This window comes from Garra rufa, chromosome 16 (assembly GCF_049309525.1).
Source record: "Garra rufa chromosome 16, GarRuf1.0, whole genome shotgun sequence".
Classification (NCBI taxonomy): domain Eukaryota; kingdom Metazoa; phylum Chordata; class Actinopteri; order Cypriniformes; family Cyprinidae; genus Garra; species Garra rufa.
The window spans coordinates 26,336,296-26,359,224 of record NC_133376.1 but is presented as its reverse complement, the minus strand read 5'-3'; the positions used below and the strand labels follow the sequence as shown (position 1 = coordinate 26,359,224).

At 37.5% G+C, this 22,929-nt stretch overlaps 1 protein-coding gene across 1 annotated transcript in view; it reads right to left on the bottom strand.

Moving 5' to 3' along the window:
- The window catches only part of drp2 (dystrophin related protein 2), a 127,443-nt gene that overhangs the window by 79,365 nt on the left and 25,149 nt on the right, over positions 1-22,929 (bottom strand). The window contains 1 exon segment of the mRNA XM_073820221.1: positions 4,085-4,253. Within this exon segment, the coding sequence (XP_073676322.1) occupies positions 4,085-4,253 (169 nt within the window).

The following is a 22,929-nucleotide window of genomic DNA, read 5'->3' as shown; positions in this document are numbered from 1 at the left end:
GAACACCTTAATGTTTCAAAATGGCAGAACAAGTCAGTCTCAGTCAAACTCAAATGTTCAAAAAAGGCACAAGTAAAAAAATGTTCTTCAAGAAGGTATTTTCAGTCAACAATGGACAAAAAAAAAAAAAGTAAAATCCATTATTTCATCTGACAATTCACGATGCCTTGATGGCATACAAATATTCACTTTTGCTGATGGAAAAGGGCATAAAGTCTCTGAAAGAAACTTTAAAAGAAAACGCATAGCATCATTACCGTACATTATAACATTACTCACATGGGGATTTTGAATTCCGCACAGAGATTCCGTTCATGTTCATGTGGAGTAGTCTCATTTAGCACATAGGTAAATAGCATCCAGTACCTTCAGCACCCTGCAGATGGCCATATCGCCTCTTCCGCTCAAGAAATTACCCATAGCAGAAAAAGATGCGCCGACTTGTCGCGCACAATCACAATGTAATGAGTAACGGTAAGTGTACGTTCAAATGTAGTGGAGTAAAGAGTACATATATTACATAAAAAATGTAGTCGAGTAGAGAGTAAAAGTTGCTTATATTTTTGATACTCAGTACAAGTAAAAAGTAGCCAAAAAAATACTTAAGTACAGTAACGAAGTCCATTTACTCAAATACTTTACACCACTGGCCAATATAATGTTGGAGGTTTCATGGCTATATTTTTGCAGCCTGGTGGCCAATCTTCACTGACTGCACATTCCACCAGTAAGAACAGGTGTGAACGTTGACTATGTGCACCCAATGGTTCAGACATTGTACTCTGAAGGTGGTACCATGTATCAGGATGATAATGCACCAGTACACACAGCAAGACAGGTGACAGAGTGGTCTGATGAACAAGAAAAGTGAAGTTGGACATCTCCCATGGCATGCATAGTCACCAGATCTGAATATTATTGTGCCACTTTGGGGTGTTTTGGAGGAGCGAGTCAGATAACATTTTCCTACACCAGTATCATGTAGTGACCTGACCCCTGATCTGCAAGAGGAGAATGGCTCAAAATGCCTTTGGCAACTGTGCAGGACTTGTATATGACAATTCCAAAGACGAAATGCTCTATTGGCCAAAAAAAGGAGGCCCAACACCATACTAACTGTGGTCTAAAACCAGGTGTTTCAGTTTTTTTGTCCAACCCCTGTATATATGCATTTTTTTTTTTAAATATATAAAATATATAAAATAAAATAATATATATTTTTTTTTTTCAAAAAATATTTTCAGAAGCTACAGAAGTTACTTACATGTTCTCTAGAAGACAAAATAAGTTAAATTTACCCTGATCTTCAAAAGTTTTCAGCCCCGTCTCTTAAGGCGTCATTTTTCTTTCTGAAACATCAGTGAGCATTTGAACCCTCTGTAATAGTTGCATATGAGTCCCTCAGTTGTCCTCAGTGTAAAAAGATGGATCTCAAAATCATACAGTCATTGTTGGAAAGCGTTCAAATACACAAAAATGCTGAAAAACTAAACAAATAAAAAAAAAGAAAAACACAGCTGTGGAACATTCAAGTAACAACACAGTATTAAGAATCAAGTGTATGTAAACTTTTGAAAAGGGATTTTTTTTTTTTTTTAGAAATTCAACTATTATTTTCTCGTATACTATATGTAAACGTCTTTTATGCGAAATATCTTTTTCAGGTCAGTACTATATAAGAAATAACATGCATTTTGTATGATCCCTCTAATTTTCGTAAAACAATTAACATTTTGCACATTTCACAAGGTGTATGTAAACTTTTGACTTCAACTGTATATCACCCACACCTAGAAATGATAGCACCATTTGGTAACAGACTGTTGTGTAAATTTAACAAGGAGAACATTACCTTTTTTCCCAAATATTTCTTCCTCAAAAGTATTAAAAGAATTACTAATAAAATCTTTATGGAACCAAAATCATTCAAATTTTGTCAGAGTTGGAAGCGTTATAAAATAACTATTTACATTAGATTTACTATTTAGATTATTCTGGCGAAGCTTGCTGACAAAACAAAATCTTGCTATAGTTAAGTCAGGTCACCAGCACCCAAAACACAACAAATTGTTATAACAAGCAACGCTTGTAAGCTAAGCAGAAAGAAAATATATATTTTCCTTCTTTTCCTGAACCTAAGACTCCACCACAAGAAATCTGTAATAATTCACTGATTTATTAAAAACCTGTAAGATTTATTTTGTTTTGTGGAATAATAAAATGTTGAGAAATATCATACATAATGGTAACCAAAACATTCTTCTAAATATATTCTTTTATGTTGCACAGAAGAAATAAAGTCACAAAGATCTGGTACAACATGAGTGTGAGTACAGATTTTTCATTTTTGCAAGAATTATACATTTAATGGTCTGCAACCGACAAAAGATTCCAGCTGCCTACACAGTTAAACATCTACCTTTAAAATTTTAAAGAAAACTTAAGGACATCTTACTTCCAAAACAAGCAAAAAGCCTTGACAGAATATTCCATTTCCTCCCCCTTTCGTAGACTGCACTCATATGCACAAAGTACATTTATTGCATGTCAAGTTTGACATGACAGTAGACCCATTAGCAAAAGGGGTTTTAACATTCTAATCTCCAAGCCTAAAACTCAGAGAAAGGACAGCAATTAGCATGCTGTTAGAGCTCAATCAAGCCTTTTTCTGCCTGCTGTTGAAAAGACTGGAAGAGGCTTTGAGGATGGCTGAAAGGTCACCATGCTCTTCCCTGCCGTTTAACGCTGAGCGTGGAACAGAACAGAGCTGAACTGGAATGCCCTTCGGTTTTATTACTTTCACCACTGCAAGCTCTGCGCATACACTTCATCAAACTCTGCAAATATGAATGTACAGTATGTGGAATATCACCACCAAAGAGTAGCTTAACTTCAAAATACAGCATGACGCATTCACAGTCGTGGCGGTTCAGAAGTGTTAATTGTTTACAATCTACGCAGACAAAGAGATGCTTTGAGCAGATTTAAGGATGTGGGTTTTGAGTCACACCATCAGCACCCACTCACAGCTGCGCCATCAGAGAGGTGAGAAACATCCAGGCATGTCTGCAATCACACATTCCCAGCATGCCTCTGTCCACCCATATACCCCCTCAGCCACATAGCCCCCCGGTCACAGCACATTCACTGTCGTGTGAGAGGACCCCAATGAAGCCAAACATTCTGATGAGAATGACAAAGACGAGCTCTGTTCTGCCCCGCTAGCAAGTCTGTTTGATTTCTTTCTGTCACAGTGCCTGAGAAAGAAAAAACAGCTAAAATTTCAACTAAATTATTCATGTTGTGTTGCTCTGAAACGCAATCTACAAAAATCAAGCAGTGATTCAACATTAGACATAAAATAAATAATGCCAGCTCTACAGTCAACAAAAAAACAACAGCACAGAGGCAAACCAAAACCTTGAACATGATTATTAATTTACCCAAAATATATCAATTATTTGCTTCCAAACAAAAATCAAACATAATTTAATTCCACTAAAATGCCTTCCATTGTATTTTACAGATGCCAGAGGTGGAAAAAAAAAAACAGGCGATTAGATGGAAAAATTCAGGCCAGCTGAAAAAGTCACCGCAACGCTGGTGCAATATAATCCCAGAGGGTCTTTTGTGGAGGCCACTTAGTATTCAATCCATTTCCATTACATGTGATGTTGTATGGCTGTAGTCTTCCTTCAGGGCTGGATGATGTCAGAATACTGACAAGAGTACTGCTACGCCTGGCCATCCTGGGATGATCTTATTACCCCGTGCCGCAGGGAAGATGTCTAAACCAATCACAACCTGGTAAATTTGTCCCCAGAGAAACGTTGGGGTCGAGGTTGTAATTAGGCAGCTAAGTATGTAAACAGAGCACCCTGCATTACATGCAGACATACATACAAATGACATGCAAAACAGCCCAAACTCAATCAACGGTTTCATTAGTGCCTCTGAGACTGGGAGAACTGCAATATGTGGATCTCTAACTGGTGCTACTGAGACAAGGTTAATAATCCCCAGAAGACAGTGAACATAATAGAAAGCTGATTTAATAGAAGGATGCACATTAAATGTGATATACCTGATGTTGTGGGATTTGCGTTTGATCTCGTTCCAGCAGAGATTCATGTCGTGGTCAGGGTGCTTGTTCTTCTGCCCCCTGCACTGGGTGGGTAGCTCTTGCCCCTCAGGATCCACCGCCGACTGGCAGGGTACACAGTGGCATCCCGGCCACGAGGGCCGCCCTGCAGCTGCAACACACACAGTTCACAATTTAGAGAACACGCATAATTATATCACAGCACTCAAGTTAAAAAAAGTTTTTGAAAAACAGACTTTTTTCATTCTACTGTGCACTGCATAAGAGAGTTAGTTTCTGGTCTAAAGTGCCATTCTAGAGCATGTTTAAATAAAAAAACAGCACTATAGAATCTGCCTTATTTTTCCTGTAAGAGCGGGCATGGCCATTTGTAAATTTTATGGGTCTGGCTTCTGATCTCATCCACATCAAGCTATTTTTAGCTGTATAAAATTGCTTGCTGATTGCAAATTCGTGTGTCTATATTATTTTAATGTATCATCTTAATTCTGAGCACACTGGTTTGTAGTGCAAACTGTTTTACAGTTTACCGCACATTGTTATTCCTCTCATTATTTCCCTATAGCGACTAATGAACCAAAGGTCTTGTCCATAGGCTTACTTCTGCATTTAAGCTGGATAGCAGTGTTGAACAGCAGTGTTTTTAAAAACACAAGATTAAGTGCAGAGGAATGTAAAAATAGAAACCCAAAGATGTTTACTCCAACACTGGGTTTTTTCTGTGTTGGTTTGGTGTTTTTTTTTTTTTTTTGGTGGAGACTCTTTCTGCAAGTTACACTGCCCTCCAAAAGTTTGGAAACACCCCTGGCAAAGTGTGATTTTGGATGATATCAGCATAAATCCTTTATCATTTATTGGGGCAAATACATTAAAGTAACTTGACATTATCATTGAAGATCAGCAATAATATTTTTTTTTTCATTTTGATTACATAATAATGTCAAAGTCAAAGTCAGACATGCCCCTTTGCCAGCTGTGATGCCTGGTTACTGGTTTAAACTTGGCCCAGGTTTTTAAAAGATTTTTGGGCTTGCCTTTGAGTAATATATCAAGTCAATGTTTGAATAAACTGACAGCTCGGATGCCCAGATTATGCAGAGCTATAATAGCTGCTAATGGTGGACATTCTGATGAATCGAAAATTTAAGTTTTTTCTATGTATAAACTGTTTATGTAATAAAATATGTTTCATAGTCTGTGTTGTCCCTAATCAGTAAAAAATTATCACAAATTAAAAAGGATTCATGTCAATATTGTCCAAAACCCCACTTTTCTAGGGCATTTCCAAACTTTTGGAAATCAGTGTACATTAACATTGCCAGTAGGTGGTGACGACTTCTTAGCACTGTTCAATTACAACATTTTTTTAAATTATTGAGTACGATTCCTGGTTCTGGAATCAATGGGATTCGATTCCTCACTGTTGTTTCCGATTCTTGCTTTTTTACATTGGAGGAACCTAATTTCGCAATGAGAGTTGTAGAAAGTAGCCTTCTCATAATATAAAGCTTTATTTGTAAAAAAAAAATTACAGTACATTTCCGTAACTCTAATTGATTTTAAAATGGAATTTTGTCTGCATTGCTCATGAAATTAGTCATAGCCCACAGCTCAGCAGTGGACATGTGTTTATTGCATGAATGGAACAAGACAAGTGTCTAAAATACAAGTGCACAGTTCAGCTGAATAACTGATATAAGAGCTTGTGGTTTATCTCTCAATCAGATATGCTCTCTGTCACTGATTTGTGGTCTCAGCGTTTTCATTCAGAATTATCATTGGCTGTTAGGAAGGTTAAAAAACAGCATTTTATTTAAGATGGAAATAAGATCAAGACACTTGATCATGTCATGATCTATTCTGTTGCACAGTGGACAACATTAGCCAGTTCCACTGCAAAATAACTTCTGTTACTTTTTCTGAACTGGTTTATTAAAATAATCTATCCAAAAGAACCTTTTTGTGGAAATGAATCAGACTTGTAATCACTATTAGCAAGTAACCGGCAAATTAATGGGTGCTTCTCAAACAGAAGGCTGCATCCTCAAACTCAGACGAGCTCAGTACCGACTTGTTTTCATTCAAGTCGTTTATTTTCGTGCACTTACGTTCAGCGACATTTGATGACATAGCAGCCGAGATATACAGTCTTCCGTTTGAGAGGCACCCATAGATAAGCTTTGTTGAAATGAAAATGGCTCTGAATAAGGAGTCGATTCCCCTTAATGGGAAAAACGCTGAATTCCCAACGCCTTTTTGGAACCAATTCCCAGCCCTACAAGTTCTCTTTATGAGCGAATGGCTGCATCATTTATCCAACTGATTTGTTCCAAAATTCAGAAATTAAACAAGTGATAAACGAGTCATTGAATCATTTACTGAAACAATTCATTCAAGAACAGATTCATTCAAGAATAAACCACATACTGTGTATTTGCTATGTGTTGTGCAATAATTCCGCTGTGGTTGAGCTGTTTTCATTAGTAGAGCAAATTAGACAAAATAACTGTGTAAAATGTAAGTTAATTTATATTAACTGCTTGTTTATGGAATTGCTGTAGGCTTATAACTGCAATATCACAGTCACAGTGGTTGCCACATCTGAACCACAGCTCTGATTATTTTCTAAACAACAACACTCTCACTTTTATGATATTGATTAATTATAGCCTGCGTTTTGTTACCATATTTCATTAATTACCTTTTTACAAATAGAGAGATTAGAAGTACAAAAACAATATAACGAAGAGAAGATGGCTTACTCAAAAAAAAAATTGCAACGTCAGCTAGGGGCTGTAGGAATGGAAGTCCCAATTTTCTGTTAAAAGCGCTGATTGCCTTTTTTCTACCATCCACATGCACTTGAATTTACAGCAATTTAGCTGAAAACACAACATTGTTGTCAGATATGGATATATTTGCTGATGTGGATACATCATTTTGACAAATAGTTTTGGGGATTTGTTCTTTCCCAATTTAAGATAGGAGCTGTACAGTACTCGAAATGCCTGCTGCCTAGAAATGATCTGCTGGGAGTGCTGCCAAGATGGTCATTGAGCGAACAGCCTTGCCTTAAAGAGACTTTGTTAGAGGTGACACACAATTACAAGGAGAGTAAGAAGTGTGTTTTGGAAAGTGACCTAAGCCAGACTTTACCCATCAGGCCACATTTCCAACATACAAATCATTATAATCAAACAGCAATGATCCCTCAATTAAAACAGCAATAAATAAATGAGTAAATAAACAAATTCCCATGAGATGCACCTCAGCTGATCCCAATATGAGTAATGCCTGCAGGTCACGTAAGCTCTGTTTCTCTCAGCCAGAGTCAGAGTGGCAGTAACGCTGCTGTTACTTAAAGCATCGCTGGAATTCAGCACACGTCCAGAGCAAAGGGACGGAGACACAATCATTCCAGCAAAAGTCTCATGATTAAGGAGCTTTCCCTCAGTCATGAAACCCCTTGTGTCTCGTTCAGTGCGGCTGTCAGACTGCCTATATGTTCCTCTCTGTGCCTTTCATTAGCCCCGGGGAGGGACTAGCCATAGGGAGTGCTGGGACTTTTCCAGACGTATTTGGTTTGTGGTCTGGCAATGTCAATGTCAAATTTTACTGACACATGATATATCAGCTATATATGCCATTTTGGTTATCAATCAACATTAACTGTTCTTTAAGAAAAACCCTGGGTATTAAGACTAGTATGGTTTAATGTAATGTGAATTATGTTTTTTCTGAAATGTGTAGTAGAAAACCCATGAAGAATCCACAAAATTAAAAAAAAAAAAATCCACATCGTTTTATACATAATTTTGGACTATGGGAGCGCCATTATTTCGATGACGTGAAATGGTTGCACTCGGTGAGCTACTGGCGCTATCTATTGCTATTTTTACCACAACACAACTAAGAATACACAACTCTGAAAATAAAATACTGATACGATGACACATTGTGCAGCTTTTGGTTGTAATTTTCATTCGAAGGGCAATAAGAAAAGTGATGCAAGTCTCCACTGCTTTTCCTAGCGATAAGAAGAGGAGAAATGATGGGGAAGATGCCTGTGGACAAATAAAACTTCCTAAAGATCTGCGTATTTGTTCTCTCCACTTTAGCCCTGATGCCTTTGAGGCTTTTAGTAGACCACAGCCACTGAAAGAGTTTATAAATGGCATAGACAAGAAACGCTAGATGCCATCCTGACAGGATGTAAACACGCCGACGCTTGGCATGACGCCGCAGCCACTGAAGTAGTTTCCCAGCATGGATTTCACTCGATATCCGAGGGCATTTAGACTTCTGGTGGAGAAAATCGATGGTACGGCATTTGGTTTAAGCCTACACCTTATTTCCATCACCATTGTGGTCATTGTATCAGTATTTTATTTTCCGAGTTGTGATGCTGGGATTCTGGTTTTAGCTGGTCCTAAACTGGTTTATGCTGGTCCTAAAATGATTTATGCTGGTCCTTAGCTGGTCATGCGTTGGTCCTGAGAAGGAGGGACCATCTTAGGACCAGCATAAACCAGTTTAGGACCATCATAAACCATAAACCATTTTAGGACCAGCATAAACCAGCTTAGGACCAGCATAAACCAGTTTAGGACCATCATAAACCAGTTTAGGACCAGCATAAACCAGCTTAGGACCATCATAAACCATAAACCAGTTTAGGACCAGCATAAACCAGCTTAGGACCAGCATAAACCAGTTTAGGACCATCATAAACCAGTTTAGGACCAGCATAAACCAGTTTAGGGCCATCATAAACCATAAACCATTTTAGGACCAGCATAAACCAGCTTAGGACCAGCATAAACCAGCTTAGGACCAGCATAAACCAGTTTAGGACCAGCATAAACCAGTTTAGGACCATCATAAACCATAAACCATTTTAGGACCAGCATAAACCATCTTAGGACCAGCATAAACCAGTTTAGGACCATCACAAACCATAAACCATTTTAGGACCAGCATAAACCATTTTAGGACCAGCATAAACCAGTTTAGGACCATCACAAACCATAAACCATTTTAGGACCAGCATAAACCAGTTTAGGACCATCATAAACCATAAACCATTTTAAGGACCAGCATAAACCATTTTAGGACCAGCATAAACCAGTTTAGGACCATCATAAACCATAAACCATTTTAGGATCGGCATAAACCAGTTTAGGACCACCATAAACCAGCTTAGGACTAGCATAAACCAGTTTAGGACCAACATAAACCAGCATCAAAACCTACCTAACCAGCATATGCTGTTTTTTTTCAACAGGGTTGTGGTAAAAACAGCGATATGTAGTGGCAGTAGCTCACCCAGTGCAAGCATTTCACGTCATAATGGCGGCCCCAGTCCAAAATATGTATAAAATGTGGAATTAAAAATTTTTTTTAAATCCTTTAATGGGTTTTCTACTACATATTTCAGTAGGAGACATAATTTATGTTATATTAAGCCATACAGCGTTTTAGAAATTTCTATACTTCAAAGAATCAGAAAATAAACAGTAAACAGCAATAATGATCGACTACATAATACAGCAAGCAATTATTTGTATTGTATGCATATGCACTACAGTGAGTGACATATATCCCTGAGTTGTTGTTTATTCCCATCCCATCCCTGATTAACCCAATCATCCCACACATCATCTACAGTACCCAAGGCCTCTTCTGGGACCCATTGCTAACTGACCATGACGACATACTGTCACCTAGTCAGTGCTGCATAATCTCAACCGACATCTGTGCAGAAATAAACACATCCGGCTGTCCGGGCCCATGCGGCCGTGACACATAGCCAAAACAAACAGAACCTGAGATGTGTCTCAATGAGAAATTCTGTATGCCATGTTCCCCAGAGCAGGAAGTGAATTAATGCCTCCGCACGGCTCTAATGCGTCCCCTCCTCAGGCGCTTTCTCTTAATTCACTGTCATTTTTCAGTCTTTCTTGAATCTCTCTCTCTCTCTCTCTCTCTCTCTCTCTCTCTCTCTCTCTCTGTGTGTTTAATCCACTGTCTCTGTGATTAATCCTGGTTGTTTATGGTTCATGAGATATCTAGATGGGGGCATCAGATACTGTTAAAACTCCAAATTATCAGATGATAGTGAGATAAGACTTAGAGATAGGTAGAGGAGTGAACAGTTGATTCAATGCAGGATCTCTTTCTGTTTTGTGTTTATGTGCCATTACGAGTCCCCACTCACACCCTCGTCGCTGATTTGTGTGTTTGAAAAAAAATTGTGCTGAATAGGCTCAAAACAAAAACAGTTGCGGAAATGAGCCTCTGGCAAGGACTTACAGAGAGGCTTTTCCACCAATCAGAGACGATTGGATGGAACGCAATCCAATGTCCATTGCCAGGACCCTGCACCACTTCTTCTGGCCCAGGAAGCACAGGGACTGGCATGCCTAGAGAAATCCTACACCTCCCACTCAAACATACACAAATAGGCACAAATACACAACAATTCTCTGTAGGCACGTTTCTATGGATTTCAAATGCACAGCATGAATCTATATAAAGAAGCCTGGGGCTATTTGTCACACGGGTGAGTTGTCACAAGGGCTTTATCTCAGCAAGTATAATGTTTTGAGTCGATTATCCAGTTATATGTTGGTTTCAAACAGTTAGTTCAAACCCCCCTTAACATTCAGTTGAGGTCAAAAGTTTACATCCCCCTTTCAGAACCTGCAAAATGTTAATTATTTTACCAAAATAAAAGGGATCACACAAAACAAATGTTATTGTTTTTTTAGTACTGACCTGAATAAGATATTTCACATAAAAGATGATTACATATAATCCACAAGAGAAAAAAATGAACCTGTTTAAAAGTTTACATCCCCCAGGTGTTTTTTTTTTTTGTTTTTGTTTTTTTGTTTAGTGTTAGTAGTCCATGAGTCCCTTGTTTGATCTGAACAGTTAAACTGCCTGCTGTTCTTCAGAAAAATCCTTTAGGTCCCATAAATTCTTGGGTTTTCCAGCATTTTTGTGTATTTTAAGCCTTTCCAACAATAACTGTATGATTTTGAGATCCATCTTTTCACACTAAGGACAACTGAGGGTCTCATATGCAACTACAGAAGGTTCAAACGCTCACTGATGCTTCAGAAGGAAAAAATATACATTAAGAGCCCTGGCTACAGAAAATACTTACATGTTTCACAGAAGACAAAAGTTAAATATACCCTAATCTTCAAATTCAAAAAGTTTTCACCCCAAAGAAAAACAAAAAACAACTTTATTCAACAATTTCTTCTCTTCCAGGTTAATTGACGCACATTCAATTATCGTTGTCTATGCAGGGTCAGAAGTTTATCAAAAATATCTTAATTTATGGGTTTGGAATGACATGAGGGTGAGTAATTAATGACAGAAATTTCATTTCTGGGTGAACTATTTCTTAAACGACAGGCTCTGAATATGAAAACTTACCCTTATTACCTGAATATGAACTTCTTGTGACTTTCTCAAATTTCTCTCATATAGCATACATTGGTTTGAACGAAGAAAAAAAGAGAAATACTGCAGACAAACTTTTTCATTATATCTCCAAGCTGACACACAACATACAGTACAATATTCAAAAGGCAGGTCAAAGCCGAGCCAATCTACTGACACATAATGTGAACACAGAACGGTTTGTACTGAGCCACGAAACTTAAAATACCCAGCTTTGCCTTCAAAGACTGACCATTTCCATGTCACTGAAATAAAACACTCAGTTTGTAGCACAAAGCTCTCTCAATCACTTTAGAAGCATGAATGTCAGGTGATCAAAGTCTGCAAAGGAGACAGACAAGTCATGTAACATTTAAAAAGCCAACCTTGATAATCTTATTCAGGCCTCGATTCACTGTGAAAAAACGTCTGCTCTTTGAACCCTTCATCAAGAAGACAGTGATAGTTCTTACCTCAGAGTAGAGACCAGAAGCTCTTCCTCTGACACCAGCATATGTCTCTCGTTATATACACATACAGATCCTCTCTTTTGCTGTCCCCAGTGGGTGAGCTGGCCTTACAGAGATGGTCTGCTGTTTATGGTCTGGAAAGAGTGCTCAAATACTGCAGAAGTCCTGCAATCAAAAGCACCATTGTCCCTCACATTCCACATCACACCAACCTGGCTTGTCCACCCACAGGGCCAGGAAAATGCCATGTACACAATCCAGCAGGCTGCAACTGGCTGCCCGCCTGTCTAAGTGACACTCAACACATGGCAGCTGGCCACTGTCCGCCTCTCTGGCCTACCCAGAGTCCTCCTGTTGTGCTGGGTATTCCCTACATCTCCAATAAACTCTAAATGACCTCTGTGTATTCATTACTTCCAGGGCCTGATTGTTGATTAGGGTAAGTGTCTGGCTGGACCAAAGACTGACAGCCGCTTTCTGTGCATGTGCCTCGGATGTGTGTGCTCAGAAAACCCTATTAAAAGAAGTTTAAACTAATATTGTTTAAACCGCATAAATTCAGCGTGAAGGACATGACAATCAAAATCAAACAGATGTTTTTTAGCAGAATATCTGAGGTACAAGCTGTAAAGGCACAGCTCTATTCTGGAAAAAGGGGCGGGGAGCAACAGTTAATTTGCATTTAATGAGCCATGCACGAAAACAGTGTGACACCTGAGACTTGTAATAGGGCATAATAGGTCTCTTAAAAATCTTAACCATCCCATGAACAGTTTCTGGAATTACTTTGGACAGTTTAAACATGACGGCTTTCATATACCTTACAAATATGAATATTTAAGAAAATGCATAGCACAGGTATAGGTATTAGTATTGGTATTAATATTGGTGTTACTGAACTTACTTGGTAATACACACCATTAAACAAATATTATTTAAAATATACTTTTATGTTGATTCTGCACTAATAATTAAAGGCTACTTTCACACTGCGAACCTTAGTAATCAATTCCTTTATGTAGCTGTTCCCATTTTTGTTTTAAATGTGACCAATATCAGATTTCCGATGTGAACAGATCATGGTTCTGAACTGATACGCATGCAGCAAAGAACAATGCAACAAAATCCACCCACTTGATTTTAAAAACTAGTCCAAAACTAGCCCAATCGCATTCCAGGGGGTAAATATCACATTAGTAGGGTCGCTTCAACCCACATAGTTGAAAAACGACTAGCAGCAACATTGAAAAAGTAGCCCAATTCCACGGGAAAGCAGTAGACTTGGCAACACTTGCGCAGCACGCTGTCATACCGAAGTAAACACAGAGGACATAAAGTAAGCAATTATGCGTTTATTTATAGTGTGATCTGCCACAGAAGCCAGGCAAATTATGCAAAAGCAATATGAAAAATAAAGACAAGGATGTGACAAATGAGAGCAGAGTTTTGAAACTTTTATGATGCGAGTTCTCATGTTTTGCTTTTATATAGAGTTGTCATTGTAATACTTATGAGTTCTGAGAAATCACTGTACTTCCACTGACTATCTTTGAAGCAACTGTCTTGATAACTTTAGGTTTGTAAAATCTTTGAAGTGACTCCCATGAGCGCAGAATCAGGACGATTGTTGATCTAGAGTGACGTAAATGTCGCATGAATTCCGATTTGACTGTTCAAACATCTGCCCTGTATCAGACTTAGTACCACATGTGACCCTGGTCCACAAAACCACTCATAAGGGTCAATTTTTTGAAATTGAGGTTTATGCATCATCTGAATAAAGCTGAATAAATAAGCTTTCCATTGAGGTATGGCTTGTTAGGATGGGAGATACAACTATTTGAAAATTTGGAATCTGAGGGTGCAAAAAATCTATATATTGAAAAAAATCGCATAGTTGTCCAAATCAAGTTCTTAGCTATGTATATTACTAATGTAAAATTAAGTTTTGATATATTTACGGTAGGATATTTACTGTACAAAATATCTACATAGAACATGATCTTTACTTAATATCCTAATGATCTGTGGCATAATAGAAAAATGGATCATTGTATTTTTGGCTATTGCTACAAATATACCTGTGCTACTTAAGACTGGTTTTGTGGTCCAGGGTCACATATGGAAGTGGCACAAATCAGAATCGAAAAGATCAGATTCCATGTGGTTTGTCCTGTTCACACTGTCATGAGAAAAACAGATCTGAGTCACATGTGAGCAAAAAAATGGGATTTGGGCCACTATTGCCTGTAGTGTCAATGTAGCCAAAGAATCCAATAAATAAATAAATAAATAAATAATGTAGCACTGTTTCAGCACAATATTAAGCAACACAACTGTTTGCAAAAATAAGAAATGTTTCTTGAGCAGAAAATCAGCATATCAGAATGATTTCTGAAGAATCATGAGAAAATAAGCAAAAGCAACAATTTTAAATTGTTACACTTTCACACAATATTGTTGTTTCTACTGTACTTTGGATCAAATAAAAACTTGCCTTAGAACATAAAATTGGAGCTAATTTTAAATGAACGTAAATCGTGACTAGCTAATTGCGCCACAATAAACAGCCAAGTTTGACCTTTTGCAATCCACACAAGCCTAGTAGCCAAAATCAGCAAACGAAGGCAGAATATACAGGTTGTGGTTCAACTTTGGTTCCGTTTAACGGAGCACAAAAACAGTTTGCCCTACCCCAGTCAAGCTATTATCCCCTCAATGACAAACAGTAATTTTCGGTACAAAAACATGCCACATGCACACTTATTTATGGAGGCAGTGCCCTTGTTTTCCACCCTGAAGAGCAGCGTTGGAAATTAGACCTCCATTAGCATTAGCAGTCATTATCCCTGGCTATGGTTGGCTCAGCGAGATGACAGGCCATTATTCCGGCACTTGCGTAGTGCCACTCTCGTCCCTGTGCATCAGATGAACAATTGATAAGCAAATGTTTTATTCATACGCGTGTATGAGTAGACTTAAGTGCCGAAGGTCTAGCAGTCAAACCCCGGCAGACCACTTATCCACGCCACAAACTGATTGGAACCTGTAGCCTTGCCCTACACGAGACAAGGTGCAAGCTCTGGTCGGAAAGGAGTGGAGGACTTTACAGCAAACACAATCTTCTGAGTCACATCTAACAGTCTCCAAGCTGGACAGCCTCTCCAGTAAAGCACCTCTCATATGCCTGACTCTCTCTGGGAAGCCTTGGGGGAAATGCTCAGAAAACCAAAGTAGCAACCTAATGTAACGTAGACATCGTTATTATGTATCAAGCATGTTTTCTCCATTTGAGCTGTGCTTCAATGTGATTGGAAGGTTAGGCTTGTTTGCTTGTGTGAGTGCTGTGAGAATAAATTTGAATACAGAAATATAAGGTTAGTGTGCTGTAGAGCTCTTGCAGTTTAGTGGCATGACAAAACACACTTGACAGCAGACAGCCAGTTATCTTTGAGAGGTACTGAAACAATCCAACTTTGCACTTTGTAATAATATTGAACAAAAAGGGAAGGGTGATTAACAGGGGCAGGCATTTGAGAAGCATATTAAAGAAATAAAACAGAGCCAACAGACTGAAGCTAATGTGTTATGAAGGCGTGAAAATTTGTGACTGACTAAAAAGAAATCGACACAATCCGGTCAGTGATCACGTCACTGAAATGGTATGTGTCTGTGCAAATAACCATTGTGTAAACGCTCAAATTGAAATTGTATCAGAATAATGCATTAAAAATAGAATAATTGGCGATTGTTACAGTCTGATTCATAAACAGCTATACTTATGATGGAGGGTGTGAAAAAATAATCAGTGGAGGAGATTTCATTTCTTTAATAATATATAGGATAAAAAGAATGCTGAGAAACTGGACGGATGGAAAAGTAAGAAACAACAGCTGTTTTGACATATTTTTACATGTGTCAGAATGGAAAACATACCAATAACAGACTACGGAGCTATGTCTCTGACAGGAGTGCTGACAGCTTCTTGGTGCTATGCTAATGAAAGTTTTGTTTGGAAGACATGCGCACATATGATATTGCAGAGTTTATGGTACACATAAACATTGCAGTCAGACTGAATGCATTCAGATATTTTTGCATTAAATCTGTGCATGTAAACATATCTGTTTACCTGACAGATACTGCTCGCTTGGGCTGTTTGATGGCATTTCTTATATATTTGGACACTGACACTTTTCATAATTTCGGCTCTGTGTGCCACTAGAATAGTTTTAAAATGATACAATCAAGATGAAATTGAAGTGCAGACTTTAAGCTTTAATTCAAGGGGTTGAACAAAAAATAACATAAAATGCTAAGGAATTACAACCATTTTTATACACAGACCCCCCATTTTCAGGGGCTCAAAAGTAATTGGACAAATAAATAATCATAAATAAAATGTTCATTTGTAATATTTTGTTGAGAATCCTTTGCAGGCAATGACTGTCTTGAGTCTGGAACTCATGGAAATCACCATAGACTGGGTTTCCTCCTTTGCGGTGCTTTGCCAGGCCTTTACTGCAGCTGACTTCAGTTGTTGTTGGTTTGTGGGTCTTTCTGCCTTTAGTTTTGTCTTCAGCAAGTGAAATGCATGCTCAATCAATTTGAAATCAGAAGACTGACTTGGCCATTGCAGAATATTCCACTTTTTTACCTTTAAAAACTCCTGGGTTGCTTTTGCTGTATGTTTTAGGTCATCGTTCATTTTTACTATGAAGAGCCGCCCAAACACCTTTGCTCCATTTAACTGAATCTGGGCAGACAGTATGTCCCTATACACTTCAGAATTCTTCCGGCTGCTTCTGTCTTCTGTCACATCATCACTAAACACCGGTAACCCAGTGCCACTGGAAGCCATGCTCATGCCATTACACTGCTCCACCATGTTCACAGATGATGATGTTGTAGGCTTTGGATCATGAGCTGCTCCAAGCCTTCTCCATACTTTTTTCTTCCCGTCATTCTGGTACACGTTGATTTTAGTTTCAGCAGTCCAAAAATGCTTTTCCAGAAGTGGTCTGGCTTTTTTAAATGTTTTTTGACAAAGTCTAACCTGGCCTTGTTTGCACGTTGTGGTAAACCCTCTCTATTTTGCTCTGGTGAAGTCTTCTCTTGATTGTAGACTTTGACAGTGACACACCTACCTCCTGGAGAGTATTCTTCACTTGGCTGGATGTTGTAAAATGTTTTATTACCATGGAGAGGATCATCCAATCATCCACCATACTGTCGTCTTTTGTGAACATCCAGGCCTTTTTGTTGTTGAGCTCACCAGTGTGTTCTTTTTCTTCTCAGAATTCACCAAACTGTTGATTTGGCCACTCCTAATGTTCCTGCTATCTCTCTGATGCATTTCTTTTGTTTTTGAAGCCTAACAATTGTCTGTTTTACTTGCATGCAGAGCTCCTTTGGAAGCTGTTGACATTCAGTACTCCCAACAGCTTCCAAATACAAATGGCACACTTAGAATCAGCTCCAAATGTTGAAAAAATGAAGGAATAGCCCACAACTGTCCATGAAACAGCTTTTGAGTCAACTGTCCAATTACTTATGGTCCCTTGAAAAAAAGGGGGGGGGGGGTGGATATTAAAGAGCTGTAATTCCTTAACCTTTCTATCAATTTGATGAGACTGCCCTAAAAATTAAAGCTCAGAGTGTGCACTTTAAGCCCATATTTATTGTAGAACTGTAACTTGAATATGTTTTGGTCAACAGCTGAAATAATAAAAATTGTGTCAGTGTCCAAATATATATGGACCTGACTGTATGTATGTGTATATATATATATATATATATATATATATATATATATATATATATATATATATTATATACATAATATATGTTCTTCAGAAAAATCCTTCAGTTCCCACAAATTCTTTGTTTTTCAGTATTTGACCTTCACAACAATGACTGTGTGATTTTGAGATCCATCTTTTCACACTGAGGACAATTGAGAGACTTACATACAACTATTACAGAAGGTTCAAATGCTCACTGATGCTTCAGAGGGAAAAACTATGCATTAAACTTGTAAACTTTTGCCTAAATATCATATTTTTTTTCCCCTTCAGAAGCTACAGAATATACTTACATGTTTCCCAGAAGACAAAAAAGGGTTAAATTTACCCTGATCTTTAAATTCAAAAAGTTTTTACCTCTGTTAATGCATTATGTTTCCTTCTGGAGCATCAGTGAGCTTTTGAATCTTCTGTAATAGTCCCTCAGATGTACTCAGTGTGGAAAAAAATGGATCTCAAAATAATACAGTCATTGTTGGAAAGGGTTCAAATACACAAAAAGCTTGAAAACCAAAGAATTTGTGGGACCTGAAGGATTTCAGGACAAACAAGGGACTCATGAACAACTATCACTAAACAAAAAAAACAGCTGGGGATCATTCAGGTAACAAAACAGTATTGAGAATCAATATGTAAACTTTTGAACATATTGATTTCTACAGTATATAAACTACAAAAAAATAAAACTACCTAATACCCAAACACAAATACTACAACAACTACCTTACTATTAATAAGCAGAAAATTAGGAGTTTGTTGAGGAAAAATTGTTATCAAATTCATAATTATAAATTCTGAATAGACATAGGGTAAATACAGATTGTATGCAAATATATGTGTACGCATGGTTAGCGAATGAGGCCCATTATGTCCATGTTCACAAGGCAAATGTGCTTCTATGATATTGAGAGCACAATCTCAAAATGAATTGACATTCAGTACTAGAGATGAGTTATTTGACAATGGATCTCTGAATAAAACTGCCATGAATACAAAGTCCTCAGATTCTCAAACTGTCTACAGATCAGTTCCACATCTGCCTAATGAACACTGGCTGTCTGTCACCCTGCATAGAGCTGAGCTCTAGAGGCTTTTAATAAGGTTAAGGAGGGGTGGTAACATATGTAGGATTCTGATGAGATTAGTCTGTGCTGTGTAAAACAGATGACAGCGCAAACATTGCAGCTCATATCAAAAGAACTAGGTCTCTGCTTCGCGTAAGACCGCCTGAGAGCAAAACTAACCACCGCAGAAAGGGGCAATTAGAGAGAACTCATTTAAGACTTCAATCACGACAGTCCATGTAGTTCTTTGTCCACTCTGGCTGTATACTCGCATTGGAAAATTGAGAACGGTTTACTGAGTGCTAAAGATATTGAGTGCGAGTGGAGGTAAGTGTGATTAATCTGCTGAATTACACATACGCTGTTACACGAATTGGCAGATTGGTTCCCCTGTGACACTCTAACATCTTCTGTCATGTGTTTAATGAATTCGTAAAAGGTTATATGGGGCTGGCTCAGACTTCAAGCCAAATTCAGGGAATAAAAACTCAAAAAGGCAAATTCTGTTTATATTAAAGTTATTTACATACACAATCGCTCAGTCGCTGGAAATGTTCCCCTTCACAGTGGCTCTCATATATCTTGCATTTGCACATATTCAGAGTTGAAGCTTAAAAGCCAACGACTCGTGTCACACCAACTCGCCAAATTTCAATGTGCGGAAGCACAGTCCTTTAAAGAGGATGCAAAACTTGCTTTTACATGGTGTTTGCATATAAATGTGTCTTCGCAGTGTGTGGACACTGTCACCCTACAATGATAAAAATCCATTCACTTCTTTTTTTATCCCCCCAAAAATGTAACAGTCTCAATTATCAAGCCGTTTTGATTTTCTGAGCATTATGACATCACACTGCTCAAGCTCCGCCCACGTCAGCTGATGACTGTCACCTATTAGCATATTTCCACCATTGTCTCTGTGCTCGAGCAGCTGTAGTGACAACAATGTAAGGCAGCAATGCAGGTGTTTTGTAGTTGGATGTAAAAGTGAACATATGGGTTTTCATTTTCTCCCAACATCAGAGTTAATGAGGACACAGTGGATTAGTTTTGTTTTTGATTATAATGCACCAATTAATACACCTAAATTTGTGTATTAATTTGCGCAAAACATTTTACTTCAGACTGCTTTCTGAATGAGGGACAATTCAAAGCAGGTTTTGTTAGAAAGTTAAAACTCAAGAATGGATCAGCACCTGCTGTTTGTGATCCAGCTGCACCTCCAGAAGATTTTTTAGGATTATTTGCAAATCGCCTTTCCTCTTCCACAGAAGAGAGGGGCGGGGTGAGCAGAGCTCATTAGTGTTTAAAGAAACATGCACCAAAACGCTGTGTACAGAGCTGTTTTTGAGGTAAAAAGGTTGTTTGAGAACCATTGAGAAAGTTTAACCAAAGTATGTTAAAGACATTTCATGAAGACCCTAAAGAATCATATCAGCTTGTGGAAAATAGGCATCCGATGTTCCCTTTAAAAGAAATTGAGGGTGATGAGAACATGAGTCACAGAGACTTTTCCACTTTTTTTTTTTTTTATTTGAGATTTTAATATTTACATTACAACATAACACACACCCAATTACCAGAAGCATTGCAGTAATGAGCATTTCAGCTGAATATGCAATAAAATATTAAATAGCATTTATTTCTATGTAGAAATTACTCTGTGCAAGATTATTACTCTTTATGCATTATTCTGTTTATTATGGCATTTTTATGTTACTAAATGTGTATATTATATATACATATGAGACACTGGACCACAAAACCAGTTTTAAGGGTAATTAAAATAAATAAATAAAATAATAAAAAGCTTCCCATTGATGTATGGTTTATTATGATAAGACAATATTTGTTCCAAGATACAACTATTTGAACATCTGGAATCTGAAGGTGCAAAACAATCAAAATATTGAGAAAATCGCCTTAATGTTGTGCAAATGAAGTTATTAGCAATCAATATTACTAATCAAAAATTAGGTTTTGATATATTTACGGTAGGAAATTTACAAAATATCTTCATGGAACATGATCTTTACTTAATATCCTAATTATTATTTTGTCGATATTCTTGACTCATACAATGCATTTTTGGCTAGTACTTCCTAAGACTAGTTTTGTGTTCCAGGGTCAAATATAATATTATATAATATATTTTAAATCATTATTACCATGGTGCTTTAATGTTACATGAGAATAATATAATGAGATTTGAGAGCAGCTGCAGATGGAAAGGTTTTTGTGAATAATAACTAACAGCAATAATTAAACCAAAAAATTCTGTCATTTACCCTCCCTCATCTTTCCAAACCCATATGACTTTCTTTGTTCTGTGCAACAGAAAAGGCAAATTTTTGAATATTAAAATATTCCTGGCCACTGAGGCTGGCAAGCTTTCAAAATGGATATTCTTGTGAGCAAATTACATAATTTTTCATTTTTTGATTAACTATTCTGTTAGGGGAAAAAAACACTTTTTAATTCTTGGCAAAGCCTATCTTGTCAAACAGTGTTCTAACGGAAAAATATGACTCAGGTTGGCGCTTTGTTCAAGAAAAATATTACCAACAGAATGAATATCTGAAAAGTGCCACTTCGTTTCAATTTTGTCGATTTCACTTCTACATCTCACCAATTTGCACAAATGCACTGTATGAAATTTTGACGGTTATAAGCAGGCACCAAAGTTACCTTTAAACTCTTAACATAAGACAGCACATCTGACAGATCTCGTCTTGTTTCTAGGCGACAACGAAGAGATTCACACAGATTGTATTTGTATGAACATCCCCTCATATCAGCCCACGTTTCTCTCTCTGCTAATTTCATCTAAGCAAATATGCGTGCGCTGTTTAAACCTAATTAACAAAGATTCATACATGGACACTAAATGCACTCCTCCTCTGCCTCTATGCATGGCAAAATCTGATTAATACACCACTTCAATGCCATTCTTAAGGACCACTGATCTGTAAAGAAAAAACTCTTGGTCCAGCAAATCACTAATTTAGCAACCCTTAATTACGACGGCAGCTAATCAAGACTCGATTGTACAACGTTAGTGGCAGTGTTTACAGTGATGGGTGAAGCTCAGTATGTGACACAGCAACAATCTTGTGACCTAGCAGTCTACAGCCACTTGTATAGATATAATTGACAAATATATATACTATATTGCCAAAAGTATTGGCATTTTAATAAACAGATTACTTTAGTCATTTCCATGAGTACAAATCGTAATGCTTAAGCATTTAATGATATCCTAGGGAACTGTGTGTTTCTAATTTTATAGCAACAGTTTGGACAGGACGCTTTTCTATTCTAACATGACAAAGCCTCTGTTTATAGGGCACGGTTCAAAAAGAAATGATTGATTCAGTCAGTGTGAAAGAACATGATTTGTCTGCATAAATCCCAGCTGAACATCTCTGGTGTAATGCAGACCTTGAGCCAAAAACTCATCATCAAACACCAATGACTTGTACATACACTATATTGACAAAATTATTGGGACACCCCCTTCTTTAGAACAGAAAAAGGCACTTCCAAAACTGTGGCAACAAAGATGAAAACATGATTCATGTATTTAAAAATTGTATTTCCATCTATGTTGCAACAGTTTTGGAAGTGTCTAAAATGACTCATTTGGTACACAAAGTGACCTACATTTGGATTTCAACCACTGAAATTGGGTAACATTCAACAATCTGAACCTCATTGAGATTCCCAAATCTCTGGGACTGAATGATGTAGGGTCTTGAAAATTAAGATTATAAAAAAAAAAAAGAAAAAAAATCATATTGTGATATATTTAATACTTATTGAGTAACAGGCACTCAAACGTTGGACAAAGAATATTTATGGTACTCGGACTGGTATGTTCAATGCAGTTGTCTCAACAATAAGAAACAAGGTACAGTTCTTGTTCTTCAGACATTCCTTTTCAAAAGAAAATAAGTATCGTATTTTTTTTTAAAACTGACCCACATTTAGTTTTTGATCACTGAAAATGTGTACATTTTAATGATTTACTCCTG